This window comes from Mycteria americana, chromosome 3 (genome assembly GCF_035582795.1).
Source record: "Mycteria americana isolate JAX WOST 10 ecotype Jacksonville Zoo and Gardens chromosome 3, USCA_MyAme_1.0, whole genome shotgun sequence".
In the NCBI taxonomy this organism is placed as follows: Eukaryota; Metazoa; Chordata; class Aves; order Ciconiiformes; family Ciconiidae; genus Mycteria; species Mycteria americana.
In genome coordinates, this window is record NC_134367.1 from 85,180,446 (window position 1) to 85,195,183 (window position 14,738).

The following is a 14,738-nucleotide window of genomic DNA, read 5'->3' on the forward strand; positions in this document are numbered from 1 at the left end:
TTAGCTACATACAGTTCTAAATAATGGTAAAATTTAAACAATAAAAATTGAATACACGTTTTACAAACTTCTCTCAAACATTCTCGAGCTTACTTGCAAAGCTGGGCTAAGACAGTCACGCATAATCTCTTGATGGTTTACTTCATGTATCATCTCCAAAGCCTGCTTTCTCTCTTGCAGTGGCCTTGCTGGAGACAAGTTATGCACAAGAAGCCTGCCAAGTTGCGTACGGAATGTGTCCTTACATGACAAGAGGATTCTCTTCCACTGCTGCTTTGGTGTGCTCATTCTGCTGGTGCCCTAAGTAAAAGAGACAATTTTTTATTATTACAGGGTTAGGGCTTCCTTTTACCAAGTTTTTCAAGTTACAAAAACAAACACAGTTAATATGATCAAAATGTAATGCAATAAAGATTTCTCTACCAAAATAGCATTTAATTTTAGTTTACTGATTATAATTATGGGTTAAAAGGTGTTCCACTAAAAATGAAAGAAGGGTTTGTTCATCCTACTAAAATAAGCATTTTTCCTCTCAATCTGCCAATATTAGGAATGCAACGCCTAGCTAAACTGGATATTCAGTTAGAGGGACTATACAACAATCCAAAAAGTGAAAGTTATGATGTAGAGGGCTTAAAAAAAAAAAAAAAAGGATTTTTTGTTTGCTTATTTTAATGAATAGCCCTTCTACGTTAATACTAGTTTCTGAATGGATTACCTCAAAAGATTAGAAACCAGGCAGTGGATTGAGGTGCTTGTGCTCACAAAAAGAAACCTGCCATCTTTGAAGAGTACTACAAGTATGGCATGATGGAAAGATAACAGACCTAACAAACTTAATTTTCCAGACCTAGAAAGAAAATTAGGTTGAGCTACTTTTTATAAAGGTGACCCAAGAGAAATAGAGGCAAGAAGCAGTAAGTTAAGTTTTCCAACAACACCATTTCAAATTACCCAAATGAAACCTGATCACCTTGGAAGGGTTGACAAGTTAACACCGGTATGCTAGAAAAGAAAACCCTCAGCTCCTTGGCAACAATTGAAAAAAGAGAAAGTTCTCCTTCCCCCCCAGTTACATCACCAACTCTAAAATACATTGTAGACACAGATTGCTCAGAAACTCCATCTGTGGATGCACAGCAGATCTTGCTTTATGGGCTCCAGCAAACTTAAACCTTGAGGTTTAAGAGACAAAGCAAAAAATTGTGGACTACACAAACCTATTTAACCTTTGTGTGCTCGTTTGAGAAGCAGAATTTTGCTAAATGTTAAGGTAAAAATCAGAAAAGATGCATTTATTACTTTATAACTGCAGACTAACTGGAAAGCTGCACGGAGTTTTTAATGCCACAGCTGAATTGGGAGAGGCGGTAAAAGCATTTATGGACAGAAGACTTTACACATAAGAAGTTCCTAATAAAGGAACCCTATGAAATATGCTTTTATGTGGACAACATCTAATTACTTACAATGGATACTTTGATTCCTTCCACCAACATTTTGAACATTTCTTTAAGGAAAGGATTTGTTCTGTTAGGCAGTTCTTGCTGGCTTTCCTCTTCAGGAACTTCCAGCTGGGATGCTGAAAGTCTGCTTTGACTTGTGGTTTCTGTTATACCCAGTACGTCAAGGCACTCTTCAGTAGATGCTTAAAATTTAAGAGGCACATATTGATCAGTACCATCTCAAGTGAAACAATGCTATGATCCTTTAGTTGGCATTAAATCAAATATTGCGTTTACTACTATACTTAACATACTTTATTTTAAATATCAAAAAGTATTCCTTATTTCAATTCCCTTAACGAATTTATTCAGCATTTACAGTTAATCACAGAGCCATTCAGTTATTTGTCCCACATGCTAAACTCTCTCATGCTTCTGTGGAATTTGAACTAGCCCCCAAAGTCATCAATTCTTGCTAATAAATGTAGCCATTTCATAGAAACATGCGAACTGATGCATTCTAAGAGAGCAGATGCACCCTTTGGCAGAGTTAAATCTTCAGGTAATAATTCAGGCAGTTAACACATGAATGGACTAACACAGAATTAAAATAACTTGTTCAGTTCGTTCCGATAAACACTGTATCCAGATTGTCAGTTACATAATACTGTGAGACAAAGCACAGAGAATAATGTTTTATGGTTAAATCCATTAAACTAGCACCAATGGTATTACTTTCCTCTCAAACACTTCAACACTCCAAAAGCAAGAATCTATTCTTCATATAGCACTACATTGGCTCTGTCAAAACAGAAACGAACAAAAAGAAATCCTACCTAAATAAATGAGTCTGTTAACAGCTAGAACAGTTAGCCTCTGTAACCTTTGTACAAACTCAGTCTCAGTGGCTTGGATAGGATTTTCTTGGCTCATTCTCCGCTGCATCATCATGTTGAATTCCTCACTTGCTAACGAACGCATTTTCATCAGCAGAGCATCAGACTGAGCAAGTGAAAACTTCCTGGAGCCTTTAAGTAGAGAAGCATTAATAGCACCCTACTAAAATGCACAAAAAATTAATCACTCAGCAACTGGTTTCATCCAAAGAGTTCACATCATTTAAGGAAACAAAACATTTGAAATACATTAATATTGAAAGGAACATAAGTGTCATTTGGGTGTTTGTCTCTTTCTTTTAAAAGCTTTTCTATTTGAAAATAAATATATAAAACTCAAGAAGTGATACCATGAAATAAGTTAGTCTCAAGATCAGATTTATTGTGCAACTTGCATATTTTTGTGTAAAGCAGATGCTAAAAAAGTTACTTTTATTCCTGTTTTTACTGTATAATTAGGATAAATGATTAAAAATTAAGGATGCAACCAAAAATTATTGCATATTGGAAGCTAGCTTTATTAGCACAAATGAGGAGTCAGTTATACTAACAGCTTATAAGCAAATATTTTGTACCATACCTATTGCCACTAATTTTGATAGAAGTACTATTTCTAACTTGTAAGAATATTCCTTAAAATTTTATTGAAATGATCTGGTGGGCCTTGACTATACTTGCTTCTTTTAGAAATAGCTAGATTTATCTTTAGTGCCTTACCAGATTCACTAGTATAAATATATTTTAACTATATTTACTAGGCTGATGGAGACAGGCCTTGAACGCTGACCATATCAAGCAAAACATTCCCATAGTAAACAGGGAATAATAGTGGGGTGGTTTGGGTTTGGGGTTTTTTTTGTGGGTTTGTGTTTTTGGTTTTTTTTTTTTTTAAACTCAAATACATGTCAGGTTAAATTATATCTTCTACAAAGTCTTAAATGCCGCTTCACTTATATGAGAGATATACAAAATCAATTTCCAGCCAGAAGACTCCAAAACCTTTACAGAATGATTCACAAGCTATCAAATACAGAGAAAGTATTACTGCTAAAGCTAGAACTGCACAAATGTTTTAGAAGCACAACCACAGTGGAATCTAGGAATCTCGCATTCCCAACGATTAATTTGGAGTTCCAGGTGTTTACTTCAGGACGATCACTAGTTAAAAGCTGTGCAACAATGCAATCCCCACATCATAGCTGTGTTAGAGTTACAAGCACTAACTTTTTGGTAGTTCCTTACTGTGAAGTTGGCTATTAAAAGCACTATGAATTACTTTAAAAACATCTTTACTAAGCAACTTGTGAATCGAAGAGAATCCCAAAAGAAGGTAATATCTGGCTTTACGCACTGCAGTGAGAATAAGGTGACTGAAGTTTCATTTTTGTACTCCACTCCCTCCTCCTAATACAAAAACCCCACAAGTTCAAAATGGGTACAGGCTACACTACTCAAATATATATATTGATTTATAAAGCCAACCCACAGAAAAAGCAAAGCAACAGGACTCATTTGTTGTATTGCTGAAATTACAGTTTGAAAGTAATATATACAGGAGAAAGTACAGGAATAGTAAACTTTTGCTACTCACCAGCAATGCCTTTACGCTTTTGAAACATTGCACGATGTGGTGCAGATGGTGATGGGACTGAACTGGCCTGCTCCTGAGCATCTTGGTTTGCTGTAGTTTTTATTAATTCAATAGCTGCTTGAAGAACTCTCAACTGCAGAACAACTGCCATATCTACAGAGAGAGGCATACAAAGGACACATGACATTCTTTACACGTCTTCAAGAATTTTTACCAGATGTTTTTAAAAAAAATAAAAGAACACAGCAAAACATGTCAAGAGCCATAAAACTCTCGATTCCATGGAAGTCACATAGAAAGTCACTTCACTATTCCACAGATACAGACAGCATACAAGTGAGTTCTCATGGAAAAAACATTGAATTTGATTACTCTGAAATAAGCTAAATGAAACTGTATAGAACATTTCTGTTTAAATACCCTTAATGAACTTTTACAGTCGCAGTTCATTCAGATTAGCAGTACACAATTCTTTACCACAAGGCAGGCTCCTGAGGAAAACTACTACTTTGAGAACCACTTAGAAGAGAAAGAACATCCATCACCAGAAAACTCCCCCTTCTCCCTCAGCAGGAATATTAAACAAAAATCAGTGGGGAAGGGATTTACTTCTCCAGTCCCATGACCCCAAAAATAAGCAGATAACTTACTTTGCATCCTTGCATTTTTACTATTTTGAAGATGACCCAGCAGCACAATGAGGTCTTCAACAACACGAAAATATTGAGAACCTGAGGAGCTGCAGGCATGAATTGCAACTGCTACCAGCAGCTGTTGTATATCGCATGCAAGTAACTTGTAGTCATTCAAGGGAATGCTGCAAACAAAGTTTTAGTTACCAGAAACATGACAATTCTAGCAGATTGTAACACATAACAAGACCCATCACTATTCTCCTTGCTACTTCTGACAACCATACCTAATATTATATTGTACTTCATATAAAAACGTTACTGCTGAAGGCTAGAAATTGTAATCAAAGACACCTCTTTAGTGTTAGCCATAGGAGACTGGATGCCTGCAAGTCTTTGAGACATTCTAGGATTGTAACAAAGTTTTATTGGAAAAGCAATGATGTATTATTATCAAATTTCTAAGTTAAAGAACAGGTCTGAAATCCTGTATTTCTCAAAAAAATTCAGGATAATATCTCATTTTGTAACCACGCTGAACTAAAACTATACTGGGGTAAAAAGGAATCTGTCTATTTCTTCAGGATACCAACTAATGGAATAAATTAACAAAACCCCACATCTGCTTCCTTCCCTGTATAACCTTTCTTAAAATACAGAATGTTTGTAATTAATGAAGTCATTTAAGTTACTTAAATGTCTTAAGTTACTTAAAAGTCTCAAATATTAAATCACAGGCAGCACAGGAGAGACTTTTCCTGCAGTTTTGACATTGGCTATAGATACAGTAGAATGCTACCATCTCCTGGGCCTTTATTCTTACTGTTCAGGTGAGTTCTATTAGGAAAAGCATCCAAAGTGCACACAGTGTGACAAATTTGCATTTTAAAATGTTGTTTCACTTGAAAGTTTAAGGTATGGAAAGAACATTTTATATTCCATTGTTTGAACTGAATATCTAAATAAACTTTCACTTACAGGTATAATTAAAGCTGAAAACCTCAAAAACAGTGTTATTTTGTACATGGGTGCTGATCATTTTAGAAAGTAGAACAAATACAATACAGTAATTTTTGCCAGACTTAAGGTTGTGCCTGGACTATTTTAAAGTAACTGATATAACACTCACTTTGTTTCCAGTCCGTTGAGAGCAGCCAGTGTATTGCACAACACATACAGCAAACCATTATCAAGCAGTAGGTCTGCAACTTTTGAGCAGGAATTTATGATTTGCAGCAGGAGACAGAAGCAGTTATGCAGCAGAACATTATCATACAGAGAGTTCTCTATAAGACCCAGAACAGGAATGACACACCATTTTTGAAAGAGTCCAACATTCTTGACATCTTCCAGATCAAATCTATTAACATAAATATAAGTGAGTGACATCCTTAAAATAGCAACCTGATATATGCAACTAGTATATGCAACTGGAGTACAAGTCTATTTGTATTTTGGCAAAGATGTAGGATGGCAGTTTTCTACATCTCATTGCAGTAATAGCGCCTGTCTACTAAAGGAAATAAGAGCAAAATAAACACTTCAAAGAGCCACAAGGAAATGAAGTGCCTAAAAAGTATATCTGAAGCTTCAGCTAACTACCAACTGTCTACAATATAGATCTCATGAAAACAGAGGGTTTTTTTAATCAGTGAAGAAAAATATGACTCATTGTCTTTCCAGTAGTAAGTATTACAACTGGCACAGACACCATCAAGAAACCAGATACAGCTTGGCATCAATATAATAATATACTGACTGACAGCAGGTTTGATATCCTGTATCCATTACTGCTTAAGTTTAATTAGGTTTGGTAACTTCTGGCTTATTGTGATTGTAGAACTCACTGCTTCAGACCTTGTATTACTTGTGCATTAATAAATTGGATTACTTTTCTAAGGTTATCAGCCCATCACATGACTATTATACACAATCCTAAAATAATCTGAGCCATAAGAATTATCTTTCCAGCCCCGTGATCAATCCTGAGGAAATAACAGTTCTCTGCTTTAGGGCTAATAAAACAGCCAGGTTTAAGTCTTGTAGTCAAACAGGAATATTTTTTGGAGGGTAAAGATCAGGCCAACAGAAGTAATTTGGCTACAAATCCTGCAGACGCAGCAACTGAGAAGGAGCTTTTTGCAAGATTTTTGCACTGCTGACTATACTTAGATGCATGTTCTCTCTGTACAATCATTAAGTAGTCAGACCAATTCTAAAAAATACCATTTACTTAGGTGATTGTCTGCTTAAAGGTAATCTCCTTTACTGTCAATGAGGTGGCTCTTTGGTTCAAGGAAATGGTGTATCTGTTGGGTTTTCCGTAAAGGAAATAGGGATTTAGACTTGGGGCCAAGCCAAGGCAGCAGCTGTGACATCAAGCTTTTTCCTTAATCACCTACCAAAATCCAGTAGCAGAAGTCTAGTGACTACTACTTAAATCAGTTTCATGTAGGATCGGAGAGAACAGGAAGAGTTAAACTGATTATAGGACATTGAAAGTGCAAAGGCCTCTGAGGCCCTCAGAAGGGCTGAAGGTTTAGAAGATCCCAGCTGACAGTATCCATCACGAAGTTGCTTACAGCTTAAGGGCCATACAATAGTCATAAGAAGTTTAATACATTTAAATGTTAAAGCTACAAGAAAAACATTTCAAAACAGTTTTGCAGGAACTTTTTTTATGGTTGTTGACTACTAGGAAGAGAATAGGAATTAGAAAGCTATCACATCCTTGCCTCCAGAGCAGCAAAGTGTACTGCTTGTAGTTCAAATATTAAGTGACAGGACGCAAGAGCAAAGCATTACTTACTCTTCATCCAAGCCAACAGAGCGGCCAAAGAGCATTTCCAAAAAGGACTCTACAACTTCCTGAGTCCCCTGGTGAAGGTACAGCTGGTTGGCTAGCAAGGAGAAGCCACGATTCTTTAAGAATTTCTCTTTCTGCTCCCTCCTTGCTCTGTTGAAATACGCATCCAACAACTAAAAATAAATGCATAATTATGATGTAAGATTTAACTTTCAAGGGAGTTAAATGTTTAAGTTGCCTGTGATTTGAACAGTTTGAAATAACAATTTTTAAAATTCCAGATTAAAAACATCAACTGCACTATTGCAACTGCAATCTATGCTGCCCATGTTACAACCGACAGCTGACTTTATCCTTTTAATCTGAAGACTCTTAGGGTTTTAGTCAAGTGTGGGGGAGATGAAATCATACACATAAGTTACAGAATGAATACATAAATACATTCAAACTTTTTATACTTGTTAAATCCCATACTTCTGTGTGTATGCAAGTGCACGCATGATTTTTAGGATCATTTTGTTGATAAAGCCATATAATCTTATTCTTCTTCAAGTTAAAATACAAATCTACTCAAAGTTTTTCATCTACATAATGTTATCATCCAGGAACATTGTCCTTGTCAATAGTACAAAAATCACTGAAAACATTTTGAAGCCTCAAGTCCATGTTCAGGCCACAAATGTGTGGATGACTCCCCAGAATAACTGAAAGTCAACCATGTTAGAAGTCAAAACTTTGCTTGCCCCTTAATTTAAACACAGTGCATCATGTATTTAATTTTGAAGAGATGGTCACCGACTTTCTGCATTGTTGCTTCCATTTACATCAGTAATGCTGTCATATGTTTCTAAGTCCGGTGGCTTAGATCATAGACTATCTATTGACAGATTCTATGTTTGTATTTTGTTTTGGTTTTTTTTTTTTTTTTAAAATCTGTGGGGGTGGAAACATATCTTAGAATTCAGAAGTAAACCTAGAAAACTGAAGAAAGCAAAATAAAAAATATTAACAAAACTTCATGTTTCCAACATGTTAACTATGCTAGTTCACAACTTTTTAGCTGAAAACATTTTATATAGGCCTACTTTAATGACGCCTTGTTGTATGAGAGGAGATGGGTGGTTCACAAGAACTATAAGATAATCAGGTTGGATAAGTTTGTCCATCACATCTTCTAGCATGATATCTGGTAGGATTAGGAGAACTCCACGCAAGAGGTCATATAATCCACAACAGATAAGCACAAGACAGTCTTCTGTACATCTGAAAACAGAGGAATATGTTTTACCACAGTTTATTATCTACAACAGGAAACATTAAAAAAATGCACAACTATTAGCTACTCTTGGGTGGGGAAGAAGAGGCAATCTGACAAACATTTCTCCAATACTCCTATTACCACTCTTCATTAACGCTTATTTTTGGATGGCAGATAGCAAAATGGATAATCTGACTAGAACTACTTGCTTGAGATTTTTTGTGAGCTAGCATAAAATGTTCTCACTCCTACTGTAGATAGCAGAATTCCCGATTTTTAAAGTTTGCTATGTAAATAATGCAAAAATTGAAACAACGCAGTTCTATAGACTAAAAGCTTAATGAACTGGTTTATGACAGCCATTGAAAACATTCCCTTAGTTTTCAGGCTTCCAGTTTTTGTAGAATAGTAATTAGGACCAAGAACTGTGAAATTAAAGCTCATATACTGAGCTACTGCTAATTTATTATTTTGTTTATTTGCTTACCTGTCATCAGGGCTTTCAGATGGTTTTTGGGTATTCTCATTAGCTGAAGAAAAAGCAAGACTCTCCCAGTCTTCAGGAAGTACAGTCTTGTCAGCAGAGCTTGGCCAGCGAGCAATGGCTGATGATCCTCCATGAACAGAAAATGCTAAGCCCAACCCTGCAAAATTACTCTGACTCTTCTGAAACGAAGGCAGTCCTTTCAGATTGTCTGGACGACGTAGCAGTGGCTCAGCTGCAGCACCACCACCTTCATTACATTTCAGGTCTGCATCTGCTTCTTTACTTTCAAGTACATTTTCAGATAACTCTTCTTTTGCGATATCTTCAAATGTTTCGGCAGATGTTAACTCTGAGTCACAAACTGTTTTTGCAGACTCACAACTGCTAAGAAAGAGTTCTTCTTGTACTCTCTTTATGGTTTCAGAACTTCCTACAAAACCAGTTCTACCCTGGAGATCAACATAGTCATGCTTGCCGATAACCTGCAGGTCATCAACACTCCTTCCCATTCTTTCAGTTAGTCTTTTTCGATGAACTTGAGGTGAGGAAGTAGGAGATGCTGGTAAGCTTTTGCAAAGTCTTTTAGGTGCCTGGGAGCTTATCTTCTGCTGTACATTACCCTTGGAAGCGTTCCCTAGAAAAATAAGGATATCTTTAGCATTCCCTTTACACTACAAACCAACTTTTCCCTCAATGTTACACTCCACATATATTTAACACAATGATGACCCAAGCTAATTTTATGCAGCAAAACTGATTCAACAGCTGGCATAGCTCAGATTTGGCCGATCAAGTAGTGATAGTAAACTATTATGCAGCCACATATTTAGCAAGTCACAATTCTGAAAGATACATAAAACGCAAAATAATTTTTGCATATATACTGGAGTTTCTGGATTTACATTATGATCCTCTCAACTAACCCTTAGCAGGAATTTGTACAGTATCATAGACTCATTGAGGGTGGAAGGTACCTCTGGAGATTGTCTAGCCCAACCTCCTTGCTCAAAGCAGGGTCAAAAAGGGCAGGTTGCTCTATTTGGAGCTCTTGTTTAAGAGGTCCAATCTACCGATGTGTTTCAGTTGACATTGAAATACTATTCACCAACCCTTTTGCACTAAGGCTTTACATGTACTTCACATTTATAACAAATCACTGCATATTTTATTTAACAGGGCTTCCTTTTAAGCACACATTTTGACCTGAAACAGTCAAACTTTCAGAGCACATTACAGATGTCTTTCATAAAATATCTTTTTAAGAGGGAAAGCAGTCCATATACCAGACTGGTAGAGGAAGCTTTCTGTTAATCTAAAAAGGAGATTTTGTTCATTCAGAAGTATTTTGAAAACTATGCATCAGTTAGTATTAATGCAATGATGATGCATCAGGAATATTTTTAATGAGTGAGATTTATATATAAAACAAATATATAAGTATACACACACACACACGCAAACATAGCCAGACGAAGCTGGCCTTCAGACAACAGGAAGGATCTATATAGCTGCAACAATCTTACAGCCAAGCTCGCACACACATTAGCAGGTAGTGCAACACATTGCTAACCCACATGCAGGTAGCAAGTTATCTAACAAACATAGCATTTCAAATATTTTATTTAAATTTGGAAATTCAAATTCAGAACCACCTGTTTTCACAAACACCTATTTGGTATAATAAATACCTATTTTCATAAAACACCTATTTTCACAAACTTTTATGTTGAGTATTCCTCTGGCACACATGAGTAATCTTTATTCAAGAACAACAGTTTGGTACTATTGATATTAAAAAGTACTCTGTTTAGAAGAATAACATTTCATATATAATCCATATGGGAGAATGACTAATTCCATACACAATATAGTACTGTGGTCTGTTCTTCATATCACTGCTTTTAGTAAAAGCCACTTGAATTAACACTGTTTCAACTGAAGTAGTGCTTGAAGACTCAATTTGCTTTTTCTAAGCAAAGTAGCAACAAGACACCAATTGTAAAAGGTATTACATTGGTGATACACAGAATACAGCTAAGTCATACATGATCTGAAATATATAGCAGCTAAGTTAGAGATCAGAGTAATTTGTTTCCACTCCTATTTTGTATATAATGGTAAACTTGCTCAGATTATACATTTTTATTTAGTATTTATTTCTCATTGTTAGTGAGCTTAAATAAAGGCTTAGGCATAAGTTATATGTTTTAGCTTTTGTTTTACAGGTGATATTTGTTGATTGCCTATGCAAATCTGTAAAAAGTATGATTAAAAATCTAATTCAGTAATGATGCAAAAAACATCACACTGACAGCATGCCAACTGAAAAAAGTTACCACGTTGAACTAGTAACTTCACACTATTTCAGCATCTATAGCAGAGGAATTCAAAATTGATTAAAGCAGTTATCTTTATAGACCTCAACTTGTTTAGGACACTATATAATGAGACTGTTTCTAGAAAACTATTCAATTTTAATTTATATAACCAAGGTATCCAAGTTGTTCTTTAAGATATACTTTCCCATCCTCTACCATGTAGGAACAGTATATATACCTGCAGTATAACTAAATGCTAATACTTTAACACTATATTTAGATGGATATTAACAATCATGCACAAATAAAGAAAAGTATCAGCTTAACGCTTTTTGCACAGATAGGATAGCTGCTTATGGCCGACTATTTCAACTATTGCCTGGTTAAGGCATTCTCATACATCTCTAGCAGGTCTGTTTAACAAATTAAATTGTTCAGCTATCTGGTGCAGTGCACTGCCTGAGCCATCAATGGGGCAATTTGTCTCAACTTGAGAATGAAGAGCAGTTTAGGTAGCAGGTTCGGTTCCATCCTTCTTACTCTGCTGTTCAGGCAGCAAGCTCTGAGGGGCAGAGGGAGCTTTGTAAGAAGTATCTGTGGGAAAGTAACGCTAGGGCACTATACTCATCTGCCAAAGGACTGTCTTAACATCCTTGTTCTTCCAGCATTGTTTTACCTCCCAGTGGTGAAGCTGTAAATCCAGTTGGAGTTGTAATCACAAATGCAGAACTGTCTATTGACTTCCCACCACTGCTGGAATTTCTCAGGTACATAAGTGATTCAACTTTCTCCTGAAAAATTTTGCCATCTAGAAAGAAAAGATAAGGGGAAAAGTTACATAAAAGCTTTTTAAGTTTGCATTCTTGATATATTTAGACTCACAGTAGCCAGGTTACATTTCACGCTGATCATTGGAGGCTAACCAGAAGCGCTCAACTCACGAGCATCTGAGAAAAAGCACTTGAGAACAGTTTTTTGTTTTAGTGATGTATCTTTAAAATTTACTTCAGAACACTGAAAATATTATGCTGTTCTAAAGTAATTATATTTAAAGATGGTCCTTTCAGGCATACAGGCAGCAATAACTTTGACTTTTTGCCATGTCAAAAACAAGTGACTGTTCTCAAACAGGTTTATCTAATAAGGCTCAAAGTATCAAAAAGTGCATTCTACTCTTACTCAGAATTTTACGTCTATTATTATTAGAGGACAGATACAGATAAACAACTGTACTGCCTTTGAAACTGATTACTAAAACTGGAGACACAAAGGCATCTGCAAAAGGAGAAAACATTTCAAACTTGGATGATGCTTTCCATGTTTACATAAGTTACTGCTAAGGTTGTACAATGCTAATATTAAAGCATGAACTATACATCTACCAGTTTCTCATTTTTTTAAAAGAACAAGAAAGAATTTTTAAAGCTTATATCACTCATTTTGCCAAAGCAATCATCTAGTACAGAAATATTAAAGACAGCTGTAGTCCTGTATCTGCGCCCCTCAAAGCACATCAGTACTTTCAGTAACTTGTATGCAATGCACTGACGGTGCCTGCCAATGACATCTTGCAGTGCAGCTGATCGTTTGCTAAAACACTCCTCAGGCCTTTTATTTTTCTAGGAATTCAGTAACAGGAAACAAGAAAGTAGGGATGGAGACAGGACCATATACACACATTTCTGAAGAAGCTTAATTTACAGGTTAAGTTAGATGTTTTTCCTCTACGATTTGCCCACAGGCAAATGTGTCCATACAGGCCACTACCATTATGCATTCCATTTAGCAGCATCAAACTTCAAAGAAAGTTAAAGACATAACCACCAGAGAGATTATCTATGGCTGTAGACAGAAGAAAGCTCTCCAAGTAAGCCAAGCAAACAAAGTCTATAATGTCTCAATACTGTAAACTACTTTTACTTTACTAAGTCCCAATAGTTCAATAATTATTTATACAGTTATTACAATATAGCAATCAGAATATATTCATAGAATAGTAATTTATAAAAGAGTGAAAGAGGTTTTTTAGATATTAATTTATTACTAGGTTTTTATCCTATTGTTTATTTCTAGTTAAATGTGACATATCTACCTATGTGCAGGGAAAAGTAGAAATTGGTAGGATTGTGACAAACATATGTATTAGTGGGAGGGTGAACTGCTAAGAGGAAATTGAAGACCAGTGTCAGCAATTCCAGGTCTGGGGGAGATCCAAGTACTTCTTCAATTATTTTCACAAATGACCTACAAACCTCCCGAGGCAGGGATGAAAGGTGCCATTCTTTATGCTCCTAGAAAGGAAGAGCAGTAGAGCTGTAAGTTATTTATATTTTTAATTTGAAAATTGTCTTTTTTTAAAAATGGTCATCCTGTAGTAGAAGAACAGACAAGAAAAAACCTTAAGTAATAAAGCCTGTATTCTTTAATTTGAAAGGAGCTACTGTACCTACTCAATGTTACCCAAGTCCAGCACACTCAAAATTCAGGCACAAAATATTGCAGATGTTATGCAAGTTTATTTTCAGAAAACGAACGTCTTCTGCATACTATACTACTCTGACTTGAAATGCTGGAGCCTTAGGACATGAATCACCATTGAAAGTATAGTTTACTGTCATTGTATTACATATGTGTAGAGAAATTAAAATAGTTGCTGATACTAATGTTTCAAACACGTTAAGAACTTTCTGAACAGTGCTACACTGGGTCTTCTGTATTTCCACTTCAATGGCCATTTTTATAAACATACACATTTGAGATTTCATTGATAATTATAGTTATTATTTGTGCTTGATCAAGCATTCTGTACAGTTTGACAATGGCTATTTGAAAAAAATCTATTAACTGAACAATGATTAGAAATATGACTTCCAAAAACTTGTGGGAAACTTCACTGTAATGTGAGCATGGTGATTACCTTGTTTCTAAATTGTCTAAATTTCACCTTTTTTTTCAGTACCCAAGCACCTTAACTGAGACTGCTGTATGAAAAGACTAAATGAAGTTAACTTAAGTGAGGTTTTCAAAGAGAATAGTTTATATAGTTTTATCTTCCATTCCATCATTCCCAAAAAAATGCCAAATCATTGTTGATTGATTTGAGTAGTTTTTTAAACTAAGAAATTAGTTTTTTCCCCAATAGGCATGTATATTAGTATTTGTACTCATGTGCAAAAGACAGGGAAAATACTATGCAACATTCTGTATCTAGGCATCTGCATGAATATACAATCTTAAAAGTTAACTATACCATTAACAAGTTCCAAAAGTAGGGAATACCACATAAAAATGAAGAAATTCAAAAT

The 14,738-nt window shown here is 35.5% G+C and overlaps 1 protein-coding gene across 6 annotated transcripts in view; it reads right to left on the bottom strand.

Annotated features, from left to right (window-relative positions):
- Positions 1-14,738, bottom strand: part of LYST (lysosomal trafficking regulator) — a 90,515-nt gene that overhangs the window by 24,311 nt on the left and 51,466 nt on the right. For 5 of the 6 annotated variants that reach the window (XM_075495942.1, XM_075495943.1, XM_075495940.1 and 2 more), the window contains exons 21-31: positions 13,526-13,724; positions 12,110-12,241; positions 9,116-9,749; positions 8,456-8,633; positions 7,374-7,543; positions 5,694-5,924; positions 4,583-4,749; positions 3,933-4,085; positions 2,282-2,473; positions 1,470-1,648; positions 94-300 (exon numbers count right to left, since the gene is read on the bottom strand). In XM_075495942.1, coding sequence (XP_075352057.1) covers positions 94-300; positions 1,470-1,648; positions 2,282-2,473; positions 3,933-4,085; positions 4,583-4,749; positions 5,694-5,924; positions 7,374-7,543; positions 8,456-8,633; positions 9,116-9,749; positions 12,110-12,241; positions 13,526-13,724 — 2,442 coding nt within the window. The remainder of the gene's footprint in view (positions 1-93; positions 301-1,469; positions 1,649-2,281; positions 2,474-3,932; positions 4,086-4,582; positions 4,750-5,693; positions 5,925-7,373; positions 7,544-8,455; positions 8,634-9,115; positions 9,750-12,109; positions 12,242-13,525; positions 13,725-14,738) is intronic. The other variant, XM_075495944.1, reaches the window with a different exon arrangement.